Below are 18,424 nucleotides of genomic sequence, written 5' to 3'. Positions count from 1 at the left end.
CGACACATGTTCGATCCCTGGTCCGGGAAGATTCCACATGCCTCGGAGCAACTAAGCCCGTGTGCCACAACTACTAAGCCTGTCCTCTAGAGACCGCGAGCCACAACTACTGAAGCCTGTGTGCCTAGAGCCCGTGCTCTACGACAGAAGCCACCGCAATGAGAAGCCCGTGCACCGCAGCGAAGAGTAGCCCCTGCTCACCGCAACTCGAGAAAGCCCGTGCGCAGCAACAAAGACCTAACGTAGCCACAAATAAAAATTAATTTAAAAAAGAAAACCCTCTAATTCTATTTACCCCAAACTGTGTTCTAACAGTAGTAGTATCATCATTTTTAATCTTACACAGTACACAGAGACTTTGAAAGCATAGAGCCGGAGGGCGGGGCTTGAGTAGGATTCTTAGTGTCTATCTACCAATGCTGTTTTTAACCTCTATCACAAGAAAAATATTTGCTGAAAGCCAATCTAGTTCCCACGTGAGTCTAACTCCTTTATTATTTTTCCCCCACGCCAATCGAACAAAAAAGAAAAAGTGGACATATATTCATTTTTAAAGAATATCTGTTTCATACCATGAACCTATCTCAGGAGGAGGAATGTTCTCGGTTGACACTTATTCTGTCTCAAAACACACACTGGATATTTCATTTTTAATGCTTTGCCTACTGCAAATTCATTGTAAATGAACTCCACTGATAAAGCATAAAACCTTTTAAAAAAACAACAGGGGGGGCTTCCCTGGTGGCACAGTGGTTGAGAGTCCACCTGCCGATGCAGGGGACACGGGTTCGTGCCCCGGTCCGGGAAGATCCCACATGCCACGGAGCGGCTGGGCCCGTGAACCATGGCCACTGGGCCTGCGCGTCCGGAGCCTGTGCTCCGCAACAGGAGAGGCCACAACAGTGAGAGGCTCGCATACTGCAAAAAAAAAAAAAAGAAAACAGGGGGACTTCCCTGGTGGTGCAGTGGTTAAGAATCCGCCTGCCAATGCATGCGACACGGGTTCGATCCCTGGTCCAGGAAGATCCCACATGCCGCAGAGTAACTAAGGCCTTGCACCACAGCTTCTGAGCCTGTGCTCTAGAGCCCGTGAGCCACAACTTCTGAGCCTGTGCTCTAGAGCCCGCGAGCCACAACTACTGAAGCCCATGTGCCCTAGAGCCCATGCACCGCAACTACTGAGCCCACACACCGCACTACTGAAGCCCACGTGCTCTAGGGCCCGTGTGCCCCAACTACTGAAGCCCGCACGCCTAGAGGCCGTGCTCCGCAACGACAGAAGCCACTGCAATGAGAAGCCCGTGTGCCGCAACGAAGAGTACCCCCGCTTGCCGCAACTAGAGAAAGCCCGTAGGCAGCAACAGAGAGCCAACACAGCCAAAAATAAATTTTAAAAATAAAAAAATTAAAGTTTGAAAAAAAAAAAAGCCAAACAGGACAACCCAGTGATGTCCAACAGTCCAGGTCAATATAACCTCACCTTTGATGTGGATTGTGACCCACAGGTACACTACCAAGCTGTTACACGTACTTCCTCAGGTGAGTTTAAGCTGCTCTTGCAGCTGTGGGCCTCTCCACAACTGTCATCTATCTATGCATCAAAAAACTCAGAAAACTTCACAGCAGCATTCCAAAATGGTCTTTATTTTCACATCTAATACACCAATAAGAGTTGGAATAGAAAGAAGCTTCTGACTTTCAACTTTACAGTAAGGCCAAATCTTTTCCTATCCTTAGGTCAATTTTATAATGAAGAACTGGTGAATGTAATAGGTTGTGTGTCATTTACCATGGTGGTAAATGAAGTCATTACTGCTGTTCAAAAAAGGCCCTAAGGCCATCCTATTAGAAAGAGATAAATGGCACCGAATGATATAACAGAACTAAAAAAAGACCAAGGAGACATCTTTGTTCTGTGAGATCAGAAGCGAGAAAGAGAAGACCTGGCTGAAATAAAACAACAGACACATGAAATTTCTCATTTGTAATTTTAATCGAAAGCATTGCTATTCAGTTTTTAAAGTCTTTCCTTATAAGCACCAAATTTTAATACCTACGTCAATTTGGGGGGAAAAGAAACTCCCGTCAAGAGCTTCCCTCCAGAAGAAAACAATGGTGTTCATTCTTCCAAACAATCAAATTCGAAGTCTACCAAAACAGAAACAAAAGAAGCCCACACAGAAAAACAAAAACAAAATCAAAAATCACATTCTAGAGGTTCAGTGCATTTAGCAGCCTTCACTGTGCTGTCTGATCATCCTTCAAAAAAATAACACCCTAGTTCACCAAAATATACATTTTCCATTTGATTTTTAAATTAAAAAATAATTAAAAAAAGGAAACTTGAAGGAATTCACAACTAATTGCCTGACTCCTTTCGATGTCATGTACAGCATATGAAGGTCAGGAAGGCTATTTGCAGCACACATGATTAGGGGAAACTGATTTTCAAGGTTTAGCTTTCTTCCAAACAGTGTAAAATACCCACCTGCACAAGGAGTCAAGGAATAAGAACAGGTAATTCAAGGAAAAACAGGCATCACTTCAAATTTGTCTACTGGCCTACAAACTGGAAGATGGATGAAAGCTTCAGAGCTTACAGCACTGTGGTAATGAGAATGAAGGCCTCTTAAACAAGGGCACTTTGCAGCCGGATGCCCACCACCTGTGACGTCGCGGGGTGGGGAGGGAGGGCAGCAGGTGAGCAAAGAAAAGATTAAAGGGACACAAATATCCTCTCAGGTAACACTTCTGCTTCCGAGGACTCTAAAATGTTTTGGGGAATTAACAAGAGAGGAGAGACAAAGACAAGAGGGAGGTGAGAAGTGGGGTGGGGGAGATGGGAGGAAGAGAGAAAGGAGGGAGGTGGGAGAAGAGGGAGCTAGGAAGAGAAGGGGGAGAAAGGTGGAAGGATGGAGAGGAAAGAGGAACCAGAGGGGAGCCAGAGGGCGAAAGCCTTTTCTCCAGGTGTCATCAACTGCTTTCTAAAGTCTTTCAATGTATAAAGAAGAGCTGGGGAAAAAAAAAAAAAAAAAAGAGCTGGCTATAACAAATGCTCTGGCTATAACAAATGCTCTGGAGAGGAACCCTGATGAACATGCTCACCTGTTCGCCAGGGAGAGGTGTCAAAGCTCTCCACAGGCCAGGAGGAACCTGGCGGCCCCTCCTCCCTGGGAGACTGTCACGGTCACAGAGCTCAGGCTAGCAGGCAGCCATGAAACCTGCTCTCACAGGAAGCTAGACCCTGCCACCTCCGGTACGGTAGCTTTGGTCTACAGAACACAGTCCGGTTTTTAGGAGGAAGAAATGCACTATAAATTTCCAATGACAATGCTTTCATTTGGCATTTCTCTGGGTTCTTTTCTTATTTCCCTGGACTGACTTTACTAAGTGGAACTAATGGGGAACATCAACATTAACTTTATGATGCCCACTATTATTTTTAGCTCTATCTCTACTGCAAATCAGAATCAAGTGAAGTGTAGAAACTAATATTGAAGTAGGGTAATTTTAACATAAAAGGACAATGAGCTTCTTCAGTCAGCCTGCTCCAGCTGGGACGGTGTCTAGACTGGGGCTTCTGAAGCTTTAAAGTGCACATCAATCTCCTGGCAGGCTGGTCAAGACAGGTCACCGGGCCCCACCCTCCAGTGTTTCTGACTGGGCAGCAGGCTGGGGCAGGGCTCGAGAAACTAGTTCCCAGGGGATGCCACAGGTCTGGGGACTGCCTGTGAGAACCAGTGGTGCCAGACCATTAAAACCACCTGAGAAGCTGTGTCAGGCCACACCCCAGCATCTGAGGGGCTGGGGGGGGCAGAGAACCAGGGCCTTACATGTACTATACAACTAATTCTGTTTCTTTAAAATGTTAAACAGGCATGATATTTACATAGAGGTTCTGATTTGGCAACACAATGTGGTCAAAGGATACAATTCCAAGTATGAAGGGACACAGACGATCTCCTTCGAGAATTCCACAGGACAATACAGGTGCCCCAGCTGTTCTTCATAGAGTGACAGGGCTTCAGTCAAATTGACACAGTTTCCCTAAATCAAAGAGAGAAAAGCAAACAATAGGATTCTTAAGTCCTACTGAACGTCCCACTCATTTGAAGGTCTCTAATAAATGAGCAATTCCAGCTTTAGATAAAAGTTCAGCTCTGAAAATGAGATAAGGTTTCTGTACTTTCACAAATTGCACTGAGTTCTATTTATAGATCCATTAGCTCATTATCCTTCTACCTCATTTACCAAGCCATTTCAAATTATTCGAGTATGAAGCAACAGAAACCAGTGAGACCAATTTCTCATTAGTGACACAGTCATTGTATCAACACCATGCAATTAGCAAAGATTCATACACATAACCCATTCAAAACAGTCACCACTGTGTTGAGAATGAAGTATCAAAAAGATAATGTTCTTGGCTTCCAGAAACTACAACCCTCTTAAGAGTCTAAGATGTTGACACAGAACTATATTCACACCTCTGTGCTTTCCCCCAAAATCTGTGATTTATTTTATTTATTTCAATAGAAGAACAAAAGTCTATTCAGGATGTATACACTAAGGATATTCCCCGGTTCTACTCTTTATCAAACATTTTCTCTTGACTTCATTGTTCTAATTTTTCTCCCTTTTTTGCCACCCCTTTTCTGTCTCCCGAGCAGGTAGGAGTGCTCAATGAAATATAGTGGAAGTCTGCTGGGAAAGATTTATTTTTTGAAATGTGTTCTTTTTTTAAACTCTTGAAGTATAGCTGATTTACAATATTGTGTTAGTTTCAGCTGTACAGCAAAGTGATTCAGTTATATATACTATATATGTTATTATATATTATATATATATAGATAGATATAGATATCTATATATCTTTTCAGGTTATTTTCCATTATAGGTTATTACAAGATACTGAATACAGTTCCCTGTGCTATACAGTAGGTCCTTGTTTATCTATTTTATATATAGTAGTTTGTATCTATTAATCCCAAACTCCTAATTTATCCCTCCTCCTCCCTTTTCCCCTTTGGTAACTATAAGTTTGTTTTCTATGTCTGTGAGTCTGTTTCTGTTTTGTATATAGATTCATTTGTATGTTTTTTTTGTGGTACGCGGGCCTCTCACTGTTGCGGCCTCTCCCGTTGCGGAGCACAGGCTTCAGACGCGCAGGCTCAGTGGCCATGGCTCATGGGCCCAACCGCTCCGTGGCATGTGGGATCCTCCCAGATGGGGGCACGAACCTGTGTCCCCTGCATCGGCAGGCGGACTCTCAACCACTGCGCCACCAGGGAAGCCCTGTATTAATTTTTAGATTCCACATATAACTGATATTTGATTCTGGACAATCAAGGATAAATACAGTGACCCAGCTCCTTCAACTTTCTTCCAGCCTCCAACTTAGATAGGATATGTGGAGCTGCAGCAGCCACTCTAGGACCATTAAAAAAAAAAAGGTGAAGAGAATCAGAAATGCTGGCCAAGACACAGGAGAGCTGCTGAATGCATACAGTACCGGCATAATTCTACAGCAGTGATTCTCAATCTTTAATGTATGTATGAATCATAGGGGGCCTTATTAAAATGAAGATTTTCATTCAGTAGATCTGGGGTAGGGTTTATCATTTGAGCACAATTTTCCCCCAAGGGCTTTTCATAATGGATTTAGAAAACAAGATGGATATTTAATACCAACTATTTCCTCTTAACCTCTAAAATTCTTATATATTTATTTATTTATTTTATTTGGTTGCGCAGGTCTTGGTTGCAGCAGGCGTGCTCCTTAGTTGTGGCACATGTACTCCTTAGTTGTGGCCAGCAGGCTCCTTATTTGTGGCCAGCAGGCTCCTTACTTGCAGGTCACCAGCACCTTAGTTGCAGCACATGTACTCCTCGGTTGTGGCTGGTGGGCTCCTTAGTTGCGGCTTGAGGGCTCTTTAGTTGCAGCATGCGAACTCTTAGTTGCGGCATGCATGTGGGATCTAGTTCCCTGACCAGGGATCAAACCCGGGCCCCCTGCATTGGGAGCGTGGAGTTTTAACCACTGTGCCACCAGGGAAGTCCCAACCTCTGAAGCTCTTAACATTTGGAAGACAACTGAATATATGTGCTGATCACATTCCTTCATAAGAACTTTGCTATCAATTTGCCTCAAAATAGCCAAGTATAATGTAAGATGAAAACTATTCACATATAATAAAGCAGCCTGTGATATAAGCGTTCCTGAGGATGGCTTTCAAAACCAAAGAACCAGTCAGTCACGGGCAAGTGGGTAGACAGAACTATTCCAAGGGCTGGCCTGGGCGGTTTTAACGTAGCACATTCGCTCAGCACATCGTCATCCTTCAGTGCCAGCCTGTTTAGTAACCCATCATCTAGGGTCCTGCAGTGGGAACTGGCCAAAGTGCCCTTGGCCAGCATATAATTTGGTTTCAACATCAAGTTCACCATGAGAGTACATAAACACCACATGTGTAATTTAAGATTCACAAATAGAAAACACTGCCCGGTTGTTTTTAGAACACCTCACTACCGGGGAAGCTATAGAGTGGAAATGCCACCAAGGTTCACAGTTCAAGGTTTTCCTTGCCATCTTAAAAATGACACCACGCTCTCTCTTTACAGAGGGTATATGGGAAGTCCTCCTTACAAAGAATGTGGTAAAGAAATAGGATAGTTTCAATTTATGCTTCCCCAAAATTGTCAAAAAGCAGTTTAAAAAAGAAAAAAAAAAACCCACAGATACCTACCCAAAAAAAGTAATGTGATACATTTCACTTTTCTATGTATTTAAATGGAACTACACTGTTCTTTTCTTACGACACATGGAGGATGCATAATAACAATCTAATGGCAAAGAAGTTTCTCCTTGCCTCATGTTAGCTGTGGGTGACACTTGCTTTATTACTTTATAGATTTTAGTTCTGTTTGTATCTTTTACACAGCTTGTGTGATTTCTGTAATATAAAAAAGTCTGGACTTCCCTGGTGGTCCAGTGGCTAAGACTCCGTGCTCCCAAAGCAGGGTGCCCGGGTTCGATCCCTGGTCAGGGAACTTGATCCCACATGCGTGCCGCAACTAAGAGTTCGCATGCCTCAACTGAAAAGATCCCACATGCCGCAACTAAAAAAAAAAGTCTGGAAGAATACCTCCTTAAGGACACCATTTTTATCTAGTTCAAAAGCAAGCAAAAACAATATGATGATTTAGCAGATCACACGTGTGTAAAACATCTATAAAGAAAGCACAAGAGTAACTGAAACAAAAAAATCACACTAAAAATGGGTTACTTCCAGAAGGCGGGAGGGGATTAGGGAGGAATGCAGACGAGTCAAGCGTACTGGTAACATCCATGACTGCGGGGGGACGGGGAAGTTAATATCTTTGTATCATAACTAATATGAATATCACACACATATTTTTGTACTTTGAAATAACCTACAGTTTTTTTTATAATGGGGGGTGGGGGGAACCTGCCTCCTAGTCCCACAAAAGCAATTCTTCCCTGGATTCAAATTCCCCTAGCCTGCCAGCGGTGGATCGATGAATCCCCACACATTCCAGGACGCCTTCTCCAGCTCTGTGGCCCACAGACAAGGCTGTCTTCAACCAGCCACAGTGACACTAGTGACATCATGAACTTGCCATTGTGATGCAAGCAGTTTTAGGCAGGAACATTTAGCTTTTGTCAGTCACCAAGTTAACAAGCCAAACAACATTTTTGTCCCATCTTTAACCTTACTCCATTTCTAAGCTACAGGCTCAGGGAAGGGGGATGGGTGTGAATTAAAGGTATCTCCTGAGCATGCCACGTGGTAGTTTTTGAAAGTATTACACTGTGGGAATGACATCAGTACATACTGAGTCAAACCACACTGCAGCTCTTGACTCCTGCTTCTTCAAAGGCCTATGCCCCCTTGGTTCATACGACACATTCAACCACCCAACATACTGTGGGATTCCTGGGAATCATAAAAAGAGATCGCCTTGAGTTTCCAACTATAATGAATGCGGGGGTGGGAAGGATGTCCTAATACATCTTTTGGACAATTCTTAGAAACCAGCACAGCCTTAAGTATTTAAGGTGATTTTTAGTAAAAGTTGGCTGGCAAAGGCCAGGTTATCAAAGCCTGAATCATCAGTATTTAGGAATGGGCAGGGATGATCTGTCAAGTAAGCCTTTCTATTAGTTGTCCATACTGAGAAAGCAGTTCCCCAAGGAAGCAGTGTACCAGGTAAATACAACAAAAGAAAACACTCGTGCTTTCTTCCTAACGGTACCTATTCTCTACTATAAACTGACTGGTTTGCAGTAGATCCAAATTGTTTTCAGTCACTTTTGATTAAAGATGTCAAGGCCTCACATTCTCCCCAACTTAAGCTCCATGAGACTTCTATTTGCAGAAACATAAAAAGAACCAAATTCTATCAATATATGCTCTGCTTAAGAAATATCCACTTATGAAAAGCCCAACTCACTGAATTCGGGTTGTTTTTATAAGAATAAGACCACTTGGTTTGAGCAGGTTTCATTGTAGAGTTCCTGTAAAGCAGGGGTCAGAACCCTTTACAGGGTTCCTGTAAAGGGCCAGACAGAAAATATTTTAGGCTTTGCAGATCATATAGTTTTCACCAAAAGTGCTCCAAGCTGCCGCTGTAGCAAAAGCAGCCATGGACGCTCTGTAATGAATGGGCGTGACTGTGTGCCAAGAAAACTGCAAAACCTAGCAGTAGATGAGATCTGGCCCGTGGTTTACAGACCCCTGGACTCATGGCTTTTAAAAAGTCAATTCTACAATGTGTTTTAAAATCATTCTTAAGGATCAGGGTAAAAAAAAGTCCATTCGTCGACAGTTGTCTGTTCCCTTGAAGCTTGCTAACACTTTCACCAAGTGCAAGGTCCAGGATTAATTGCCCGTGCAGGGGGAGGAGGAAGAAAACAGGATGGGATGGAAACTAATTCAAGGTGTCTCTTAAGTTGCCAAGCTGTTTTCGGCACTATGAATCTCAGATCCCGTAAACTGTCTGGGGTCTGCTTAAAAATGCCTCCTTGGGAGAATAAAGTTAAGACCTTTCTAGTAGTTCTTGACATTTAACTATAACAATGCTTTAAAAAAGTTGGGGGGGAGGTGGAATTCTCCTGAAAATGCTGAAGAATTAATTACAGGGACCCGAGTACAATACTGTTTATCTTCTGCTTATGAATCAAGGGATTTCTGTACCAAGTAAAAAGACGGATCATCAATTAGCTGCTTTTGCTGTCATTTTCGAAAAGTTAAGGACTTTAGTAGGTTATATATATATGTATTTTTTACATATCAAGAAATACTAACTTCAAACCTTTTAAAATTAAGAATCCTCTAGAAAATGAGGAAAATACAATTTGCTTCCACCTGGTGGCAGCAGCTCATACTACAGCCAGAGCAGTTTATGAAATTATGTAGATGGCTTTTCCACTAAGAATCTCCTAGAGGATGAGGGGAAAAAAACCACGGTCTGTGTCTCCATCTAGTGGCAGTAACTCATACTACAGCCAAAGCAGTTTATGAAATTATGCTGATGGCTTTTCCACTAAGAATTTCCTAGAGCATTGGTCCCCAACCTTTTTGGCACCAGGGACCAGTTTTGTGGAAGACAGTTTTTCCACGGAAGGTGGGGGGATGGTTCAGGCGGTAATGCGAGCCGTGGGGAGCGGCAGATGAAGCTTCGCTGGCTCACTCGCCGCTCCCCTCCTGCTGTGCGGCCCGATTCCTAACAGGCCACAGGCCGGTACTGGCCCATGGCCCGGGAGTTGGGGACCCCTGCCCTAGAGTTTGGGGGTGGGGGGTGGAATCACAGTCTGTGTCTCCATCTGGTGACAACAGTTTATACTACATCCAAAGCCCAAGTTTAATAAATCAGAAGGTTGTGGTAACAGGACACAATAGAACTCATTAATTCCCTAAAAATGACAGGTCAGCTATTTACAAACTTACTGCTTGAGAACATAATCCAATTATACTGGTCTGTCCTTGAAATTTTTTTCAGTACAATACGGTTTTATTTATCCACTTCTCTACTACATCTTCAACTACTTCCTTCCATATTGACAATGTTGGGGATGATAGAATTAAAATATTGCATAATTGCTCGATTGCTTTATGCCACATTACAAATATAACAACCTCAATAACAATACTAATACCATCACCACCAACATGATTACTGAAAATATACAAAAGATTTTTGCATATACTTGTCCCAGTCTCCCCCACTCACCTCACCACTATTCTTAATAGTTGTATTATCCCTACATTGTCAGAGCATACAGCCATTACATACTATACGCACTCCCTTTTAACCTTCATTTAGTCTTAATTTTACAAGTAACTAAATAGTTAGTGCTACCATTAGTCTTTATGTTAATGTCTCCTTAAGTATTCTGGCCGTGTGAAGCACAAAACATAAAATTTGAGAGTTTTGGGAAAAAAAACACTTAAGTAAGTCTATACCTGTGTAAAATATTTCCCATCCTGTTTCAATACTTTCATTGAGAGGTCAAGAATCAGTCTGAGAAACTCCCATGTGGAATCTGGATGTAAGAAAAAAATTAAGTTTTATAAATATGAGTTTACGTGCATCAGAAACAACATCTAAAGTCAAACATTCACATTAATATTCAACAATACAAAAAATAAGAAATAGCCATGAGCTTCTTAAGACCCAATATTCGAGGGCTTATTCGTGAATGACAGCATACTGTCACATATTTTGTGTCTTGGACACACGTGCACATACACGCATACACAAGCAAGATCAAAAGCAAATGTGCATGTACGTAGCAGTGTTCTCACCATACCCATAAAGATTTGACACAAAGGCAGTGGTTGAAATCTGAAAAACAACAGCTTTAAGTAACGGGGAAAGCAGCAACATCTCAAGAGAGAAACTGCAAGGGTGAGGGTCAGCAAGGGTCATCAGGTGGTGACCCGAGTCTGGAAACTCAGCAGGAAGACAAGGTAATAGAAAAAACATGAACACTGAAATCCTAAGCTAGCAGTAATTTCGAGTGGTGGTCTGAGAAGGGGAACTGTCTCTGGTGTGGCTTAGAAACGTCACCATATTGTCCCAGTACAGGTTAAAAAAATCACAGTATGTAAAAGTAAGTTATCCAACAAGCTAGTGTCTCAATGGTATAACTATGAGTCATTTTATTTCATGCTTATTTCAAACAACTGAATTAATTTTTCTCATTTAATGGCAAAACAGGATTTGACCAAAGCCAAATCTAGCCATCCTTCCACCTCTGGCCTCAGTTTAACTACCTTTAATAAATGAAGGAACTTTTCTAGACAATCTCTTAAGATCCTTTCATTCTCACATGGCGCCAAGAAAAACGTTTCCATGAGCATTATCTTGGTTAAAAAGAAAAAACAGAATCTACCTTCTTCCGGAGATGTGGAGATTGGAACAGCTGTCAAATCATTAATCACATAATCAAACTCTCTCCCTTCTTTGGCGTACCTCTTCAGTACTGGAATACAGTCTTCTATTAGAACCTTCCAGAGAGAACAGGAACAGATGCGGGTGAGCCAACACATATGGAAGTAGTTAAACACTTGTAAAAGGAAAGGGGAGACGGCATGCGAGGGCTGAGGGCCACAGCACCCTGCCGCACAAGCAAAAATGACTTCCACCCATACCTGCTAAGAGCTAAAATTCAGGACCTACTGCATGCTCTACAACTCCTTGCAGGTACTATTATCATCCCCATTTTACAAATAGAGACACAAACGAGAGAGGTCACAAAGCCTGCTCAAAGGCACCCAATAAGAAACGGAGCCAAGAAGCACACCTAGATCTGAAAACCAAGTTCACACTTTTAACTCTAATCTATACTGCCTCTCCTACTACGTGTATTTTCTTCTACTTTTAGTTTTTCTTTTATATTAAGCACTGAATGACTTTGTTGTCCATTGATTTATTTTTTGCATCTTACCTCTAATACCTCAAGTACTGATGGTAATAAAGCCATGTGATAAATGCCAGCTCTCACAATCACAGAGTTATTAACAAGCAGAGTATAGCAGGTAGAAGCTGGAATTCTCATACAGACCCTTTACAGTAAATACAGGAAATAAGTTTGGGGTTTGCCGTATCTTTGGAGTACTGAAGCTATGAGCTAGGGACCCACCTAGCTGTAGGCAAATTCCTGAACAAGAAAGGAGTTATTCTCCTTGTCTTTTCATTTTTCTACTTAACAAAAAACATGTTCGTGTATAAAAAAAAAAAAATCACATGTAACAAGTCAGAAATCGAGCTTGCCACAATTCCCTAAGATAAACTATTCCAGATCTTTTCCTATAAATGTTCTTACACATATCCTCAAAACCACAATTCTTGAAGAAACTGGATCTTTCTGTCTGGTTGTTACATAACTCGTTTCATTTACTGCATCAAGTGCAACCATGCAAAGATCTAGAAGGCACTAACACCTCAGCCGCCTCCAACTACATATCAGTCTTGTTTGATATGTTCAGTTTTCCCTTGTGCTCAAAGTCTTGTTCTCATTTGTATAACTAGGATCACACACATCGTTCTGAACTTGGCAACTTTCACCTAACACCATTCTAGGTGATGATGGTTTTTAAAAAATATTGACATACCACTAAAAATGCTATATATTCTTACCATCGTCAAGTCTTGGTCTCTACAAACACAGCCATAACAAACCTCCTTGTATAGATGACGGTTGCCTGGATGCCCAAACATTGGGTTGCCAGAACAAAAGGAATGTGTACTTTACTTTTTAATTCTGAAGGCAATTCTTGCTGCATAAAGCACCTGTGTCCTTGCAGCCTTCCCAGTACTGGATGTTGTCCCCGTTGTTTTATTTTGTCGAGTCCCTTGCTAACTTTTCACAAGAACTTCACGCCACCAATAGGGGTAAGCAGCTTGTCATAAGTTTGCAGGCTATTTGACTTTCGTCTTCTGAAAAGTACCAATGAAAGCGAGTCCCCCTAAAGCCGAATTCCTCTGCCAACTTTATGATTAACCTCTCTATCCAAAACTTTATTCCCTTTCTTGTCCCACACCTGTTCCCCTCAAGCCTGAGGAGTATCAAAGAAGTTGGGGGTGGGGGGTGTTGAAACTGAGCAGGGCCCTGCGGGCCCTCCCAGGTACAAAACCTTTCTGTATCCCTACACCTAACAATCTGATACATAACTCTGGGATCTTCGACAGGAACTAAGGCCCCCACCCCCGTGGAGGCTGGTAACTTCAGGCTGAGCACAAGTACTTACAACCAGAAGACTGATGACTGAGAATCCAGTTAACACCACCGGGGTACCTCACCACCAACCAATCAGAAGAAGACTACACACCCTGCAGCTCTCCCCTCAAATTTGCCTTAAAAAACTCTTCCCTGAAAACCCTTTAGAGCTTGACCTGCCTGTTCCTGCTTGGCCCTTGCAATAAACCTTTCTTTGCTCCAAACGCTGAAGTTTCAGTTTGTTCGGCCTCACTGTGTATCAGGCACACGAATTAGGTTTCACCAGTTTTGATGAGCCAACCAAGAGACTGTGCCCGAGACAGGTCGACCCTGGCCGAGGGCAGCCTTCTTCCCTGAGTCCCCAACAGCCACCAGAGCTCGTTTCACTCAGAGGAACTTGGAGGGACGCTCCCTGGCGATGCCGGATGCCAGCCCTTTCGGCACAGGACTGGTTAGAACCAAGAAACATTCTGACCTACGGCCCACCTTAGGTATCGGTTTGGGCTGAGTCTCTCCAGCATGCGTGAGCTAGGAATTCTACCGGCTCCGTCTAGGTTCACTCCCTTTCAGGAAGTGAGCCACTCTGGGTTCATTGTGAGTCAATCTGATTCTCTTTTGGGAGTCAGACGAATCTGTTTGGAGGCCTCCATCTGGGAGTGGGAAAGCAATTTTGAAATATACCTTATCTGATCTCTTGTCTATGCGACCGTATTTGTTTTTTATATCTGTGTATCAGTCAGTACTTGCATTGGCTGGTTGAGATATCTCTGGTAATGGAGCTCATACTGACACCATGGTTATTCTTCCCTATTGCACTGGCTTCGCCTACAGCAAAGAAATCTGCCTTTCTAGTTACAAAAAACATGTTCATGTAAAAAAAAAATCACATGTAACAAGTCAGAAATCGAGCTTGACACAATTCCCTAAGATAAAGGGACTAGGGGACTAGGCTTGGTCATTTGGCTTCACCTCTGATAGGGCATTGGCTGGCTCTCTCCCTTTCTGGGGCTAGGGAACTGTGACCCTGAGATTGTTCTGCATTGCATTGGTTTGCTCTTTGCTTGGTATTTGACACCACCAGCCATGAAGAACTACGGATGAGCACAGCTCTGGTCCATCTTGCAGTCCCCTAGAGTACATTTTTCAGAACTGGGAGATCAGCTTTGCTCCCATGAATGAAAGAAAATGATATTTCATCGTAACACTGCCTGGCCTCAGTACGCCTTGGGATCTGGACAACAATGGCCCTCTAAATTATAACAGCATCTTTCAACTAGAACTGTTTTATAAAAGGGAAGTGAAATGGGGTGAAATTCCTTATGTATAGGCTTTTGTGCTATGTCGTATCTAAGTGAGCCTTTTGGAACTGGTTTGGCTTTTATTTTGGGTGTGAGCATGAGTGTCTTGGTACACGAGTCCCAATCCTGTTCTCTCTTCCTGGTTTTAACCCTCTTTAAGGGAGTCTTGGTAACCTGAACGCTGATTCAAGTTCATCTGGAAGGGAAGCATGTGAATGTGCGTGAGTGATATGTATTACTGTCTATTACTGTTATTGATTTAAACCGAATTGGCTACTTACAAACTGAAGGAAATCTCACCCTGAAAATGGCTAAGATGGGGCTCTTCTGACATTCCAAAACTAGTTTGTGTGTGCACAGTTAGTAGAGGTTAGCTAATACCTTCGAGATGAAAATGATCTACCTGGGCTCTCAGAAACTTTAATTGTCTGTGATCCCTGAGACCGGGGTGGGGGTGGGGGGGACGGGGACAGGGAAGGGGGCTTTTTAAACGCAAACAGGAAAACTTTTACATCTGTGTCTATATAGACACATGTATGTCTATGTGTACATAATAAATATGTGTCTATCTCCAAATGGCATTGACAAGATTGGTTTGTGGACAAGTTCCATTTAACTGACCTAAAAAAAATTATGTGCTTATTTAAATTCTCAGAAATATAAAAAACTAGTTAAATTTCAGGTTCATGTGATCTGGGAAACATTATTGATATTTGATATTAAATCTAGCTTAAGCATGTTGGTTTAATATATACATGTCTTTAGAGTCATCAGTATTACGTATAATACTTTTATTGCATCTAGGGTTACTGAAAGTCAGTTCATAGTTATAAAATTTGTCAACAAGAAAAACAACTTGATGAGACATTTGAGTAAATTAAATGTAAATTAGGTAAGTTTTCTAGGAGAAACCTTCTTTTCAAATGTTTAAAAAATAAGGGAAGGGCTTCCCTGGTAGCGCAGTGGTTGGGAGCCCGCCTGCCGATGCAGGGAACACAGGTTCGTGCCCCAGTCCGGGAAGATCCCACATGCCGCGGAGCGGCTGGTCCCGGGAGCCATGGCCGCTGAGCCTGCGCTCCCCAACGGGAGAGGCCACAACAGTGAGAGGCCCGCGTACCGCAAAAAAAAAAAAAAAGAAAAAAAAAAAAAGGCTGATGACGCGTGCGCCCTTTTTGGCCAACTGCATCATTGTCGAAGTTCTGACGCTTTTCATGTGCTTTAAAGGCGAGTCCAATCTACCTCTTGAAAACTGTTTCCTGCAATTCTGCATTGCTTTCAAATCCTCTTCGTTGCCTTACCTCAATGTATTTTTGGACGATAGTTATCATTTATAACTCTGCAGGTTTGTGAATTGCAGTGCCCCTGAGCTCCATTTTTCAACTCGCTTATTTAGGAGCTGGCCGCAAAACCGCAGGATTGCTTCAGGCCCTATTCTGGTTCGGGGGTGGGGGGGGCAGGCTGATCCTTTGGTTAATTCTTCTTCCTGATTGGAAATTAGAATGACATGTGCCTGTCCAAACAGCTAGAGCTAGTCTCTCATTGGTTCCCCCACTTCCTGTTCATCCTCCGGACAAATTGCAAACTGTATGAAACAGGAGGTTAAAGGTGCTGATTCTCCAAGTGGGGAGATTGTTAGTAAAGCGGCTGGAATGGCAAACCCGCGCACCAGGAGATGAAAAATGAGGTGCGTTTTAGAAACCTTTCCCAGTCACACGGTGTACCATCGTCTGGGTTTCCCATGCATGTTGTAGCTATAGGAAGATTTCCTTGAACCTGGAGATTTGGGACCCTTGGAATGGGTACCACGCAGTATTACTTTAAAGGGTCTGCATTTGCTCACCCAACCTCACCAATCCTCTCAGCCCCAAGATTGCCCAGCCTTATGTCTCATCCAGCTGTGGGTCTAGATGTGGTCAATCCAGGTTGCATCACAGCCCCTGAACGAATTTTGTAAAAATTTCTCTTTCACTGTCTTTTTTTTTGTAATTTATTTTTATAATGGGGTATCTGATTTTCACTGCTGTGTTTATGCCGCTTTACACCCACTTGATTCACTTACAAAGAGATATCAATAAAGGTTTTTTTAAGATTCTTAAAAAAAAAAAAGAATAGGTTGATGCAAGACTGGAGTTTGGTTTTTTGGTTTTCTCTCTCTGCTGGCAAAACAAAGTTTTCTTACAATGCTAAGCTGCTTTCAATAACAGATTGTGAGTTTTTTTGCCTTTCTGAGGGATCTGACTGTAACTTTCTATATTTGCCTTTGAGATCTTTTATTGTCACTTTGGTTAGGTGAATGGGTATTGTTTCACAATGACCTATGATCTTATTTGACCAGGTGTTTTGAAACTTTTTAATATTTTTGACAAACGTTCCAAATATCAAATTCTAACTGAAGTTCTTTTGACTTCCAGCTAACTTTAGGATGCTTCAGAAGAACGCTAAGGCATCTCAGAGATTAAATGAACTAGGATACTTCAGTATGTTAAATTACATGGGAAGCATTGTCAAATGAATGTTAAGCCTTATCAGGTTATACGGTATGGGCAAATGTTTTTATATTCTTAAAATTATATGAAACACAACACTATAAATCAAATATACTCCAGTAAATTTTTAAAAATTATACGGAATTTCTCAAAGTCTGGTGTGTCCTGATAAAATGTTACTCATAATTCTAGTTATTATAACCAAGTTTTTTGTCAGTTACATTGGGATCAGGTGTTTACCTGTACCTTTTAAGTCTTGTCACTCATTACTGTTTTACTGTTTTTCCAAAAGTGCTTCATCTTCAAGAAGATTCATAAAAAGGACTTTTTGACATGTCCAAGTCTCATAAATTTCAGATCATATCGATGAACTGGGTAAGCAATTACAGAATCCTAACAGAAAAACCTGGCGTCTTCATAAACACTGTTAACAAAAAGGATTACTGAGTGAACTGGTGAATATGGTTATAATTTTTATGGGTTTTGTCTAAAATACTACTGGTTTTGATCTGTGTTTTCCAGATATAAGGAAACACTTCCCCTCAAGCTAATTATGACTTACAGCAATGAAACAATGATTTTTTTTTTCTACCTGAGCCCTCCAAAAATTGGCAACTCAGATTTCCCAGCAACCTTATCAAGGTGAACAAGAAAGGTCACTACCTGACAAGCACAGGAGTCTCAAGATGTTTTGGAGACCTCTAGAAGAGAGGAATTCACCCAGATCTACAGACATGGCAGGCAGAATCTGTGGCAAGCCCTTGGCATAGCTTTCCTGGCCCTGATGGGCCTTTTAAAAATTCAGTCTGGGATTCCTTATGAAAAGTTCCAGCACAGCCAATTTAAAGGATCAATTACACGTATGTAAATAATCAGACCAGGTTTGTGAAAGTCTGATTTCCATAATTTGGCTAAAATATTTGGTAAAAAATGAGGGTAATTTTGGATAAAGATTGTTTCAATAGATATTAAATTCTAGTTCTGTTGGGGTCTGTATTTATTGCCTAAGACTTACTTCCCAGATAGCCCCTTGTTATATAGTTGTAAAGTTTAACCGAATTATTAAAGACACTGAGCTTGTTTCTGAAGCTTATAACAGCAACCTATCTTGAGATGAAGATCAGATGTCCCATGACCTGTGTGTGACAAGGCCCTATCAAAATTGAAAGCTACTGTGTTAACCATATCGTTGCCCCCAATGTTCAGGATAGAAAGAAAATTTTCTAGCGAAGTTGTCAGGGTATAACTACTCATACATGACATACATAATTGCTAGCTTTAAGTCTACTGCTAAAAGCACATACACACTGCTTGTGTTACAATTCGGTATAATTAACTAAATGTGTAGCCTATGAAATGTTTCCCCATTAGCATACCTCTGAGCCTGTTGACAG

General features: G+C 41.9%; 1 protein-coding gene across 1 annotated transcript in view; it reads right to left on the bottom strand.

Annotated features, from left to right (window-relative positions):
- Positions 1-1,974: 1,974 nt before the first annotated feature.
- SMS (spermine synthase) overlaps positions 1,975-18,424 on the bottom strand; it is a 52,889-nt gene continuing 36,439 nt past the window's right edge. Inside the window, exons 8-11 of the mRNA XM_032620288.1 lie at positions 11,420-11,534; positions 10,488-10,567; positions 3,932-4,047; positions 1,975-2,488 (exon numbers count right to left, since the gene is read on the bottom strand). Of these exons, the coding sequence (XP_032476179.1) occupies positions 2,449-2,488; positions 3,932-4,047; positions 10,488-10,567; positions 11,420-11,534 (351 nt within the window). The 3' untranslated portion in view covers positions 1,975-2,448. The remainder of the gene's footprint in view (positions 2,489-3,931; positions 4,048-10,487; positions 10,568-11,419; positions 11,535-18,424) is intronic.

Source organism: Phocoena sinus, chromosome X, assembly GCF_008692025.1.
Source record: "Phocoena sinus isolate mPhoSin1 chromosome X, mPhoSin1.pri, whole genome shotgun sequence".
In the NCBI taxonomy this organism is placed as follows: domain Eukaryota; kingdom Metazoa; phylum Chordata; class Mammalia; order Artiodactyla; family Phocoenidae; genus Phocoena; species Phocoena sinus.
This window is presented reverse-complemented; position numbering and strand designations above follow the sequence as displayed.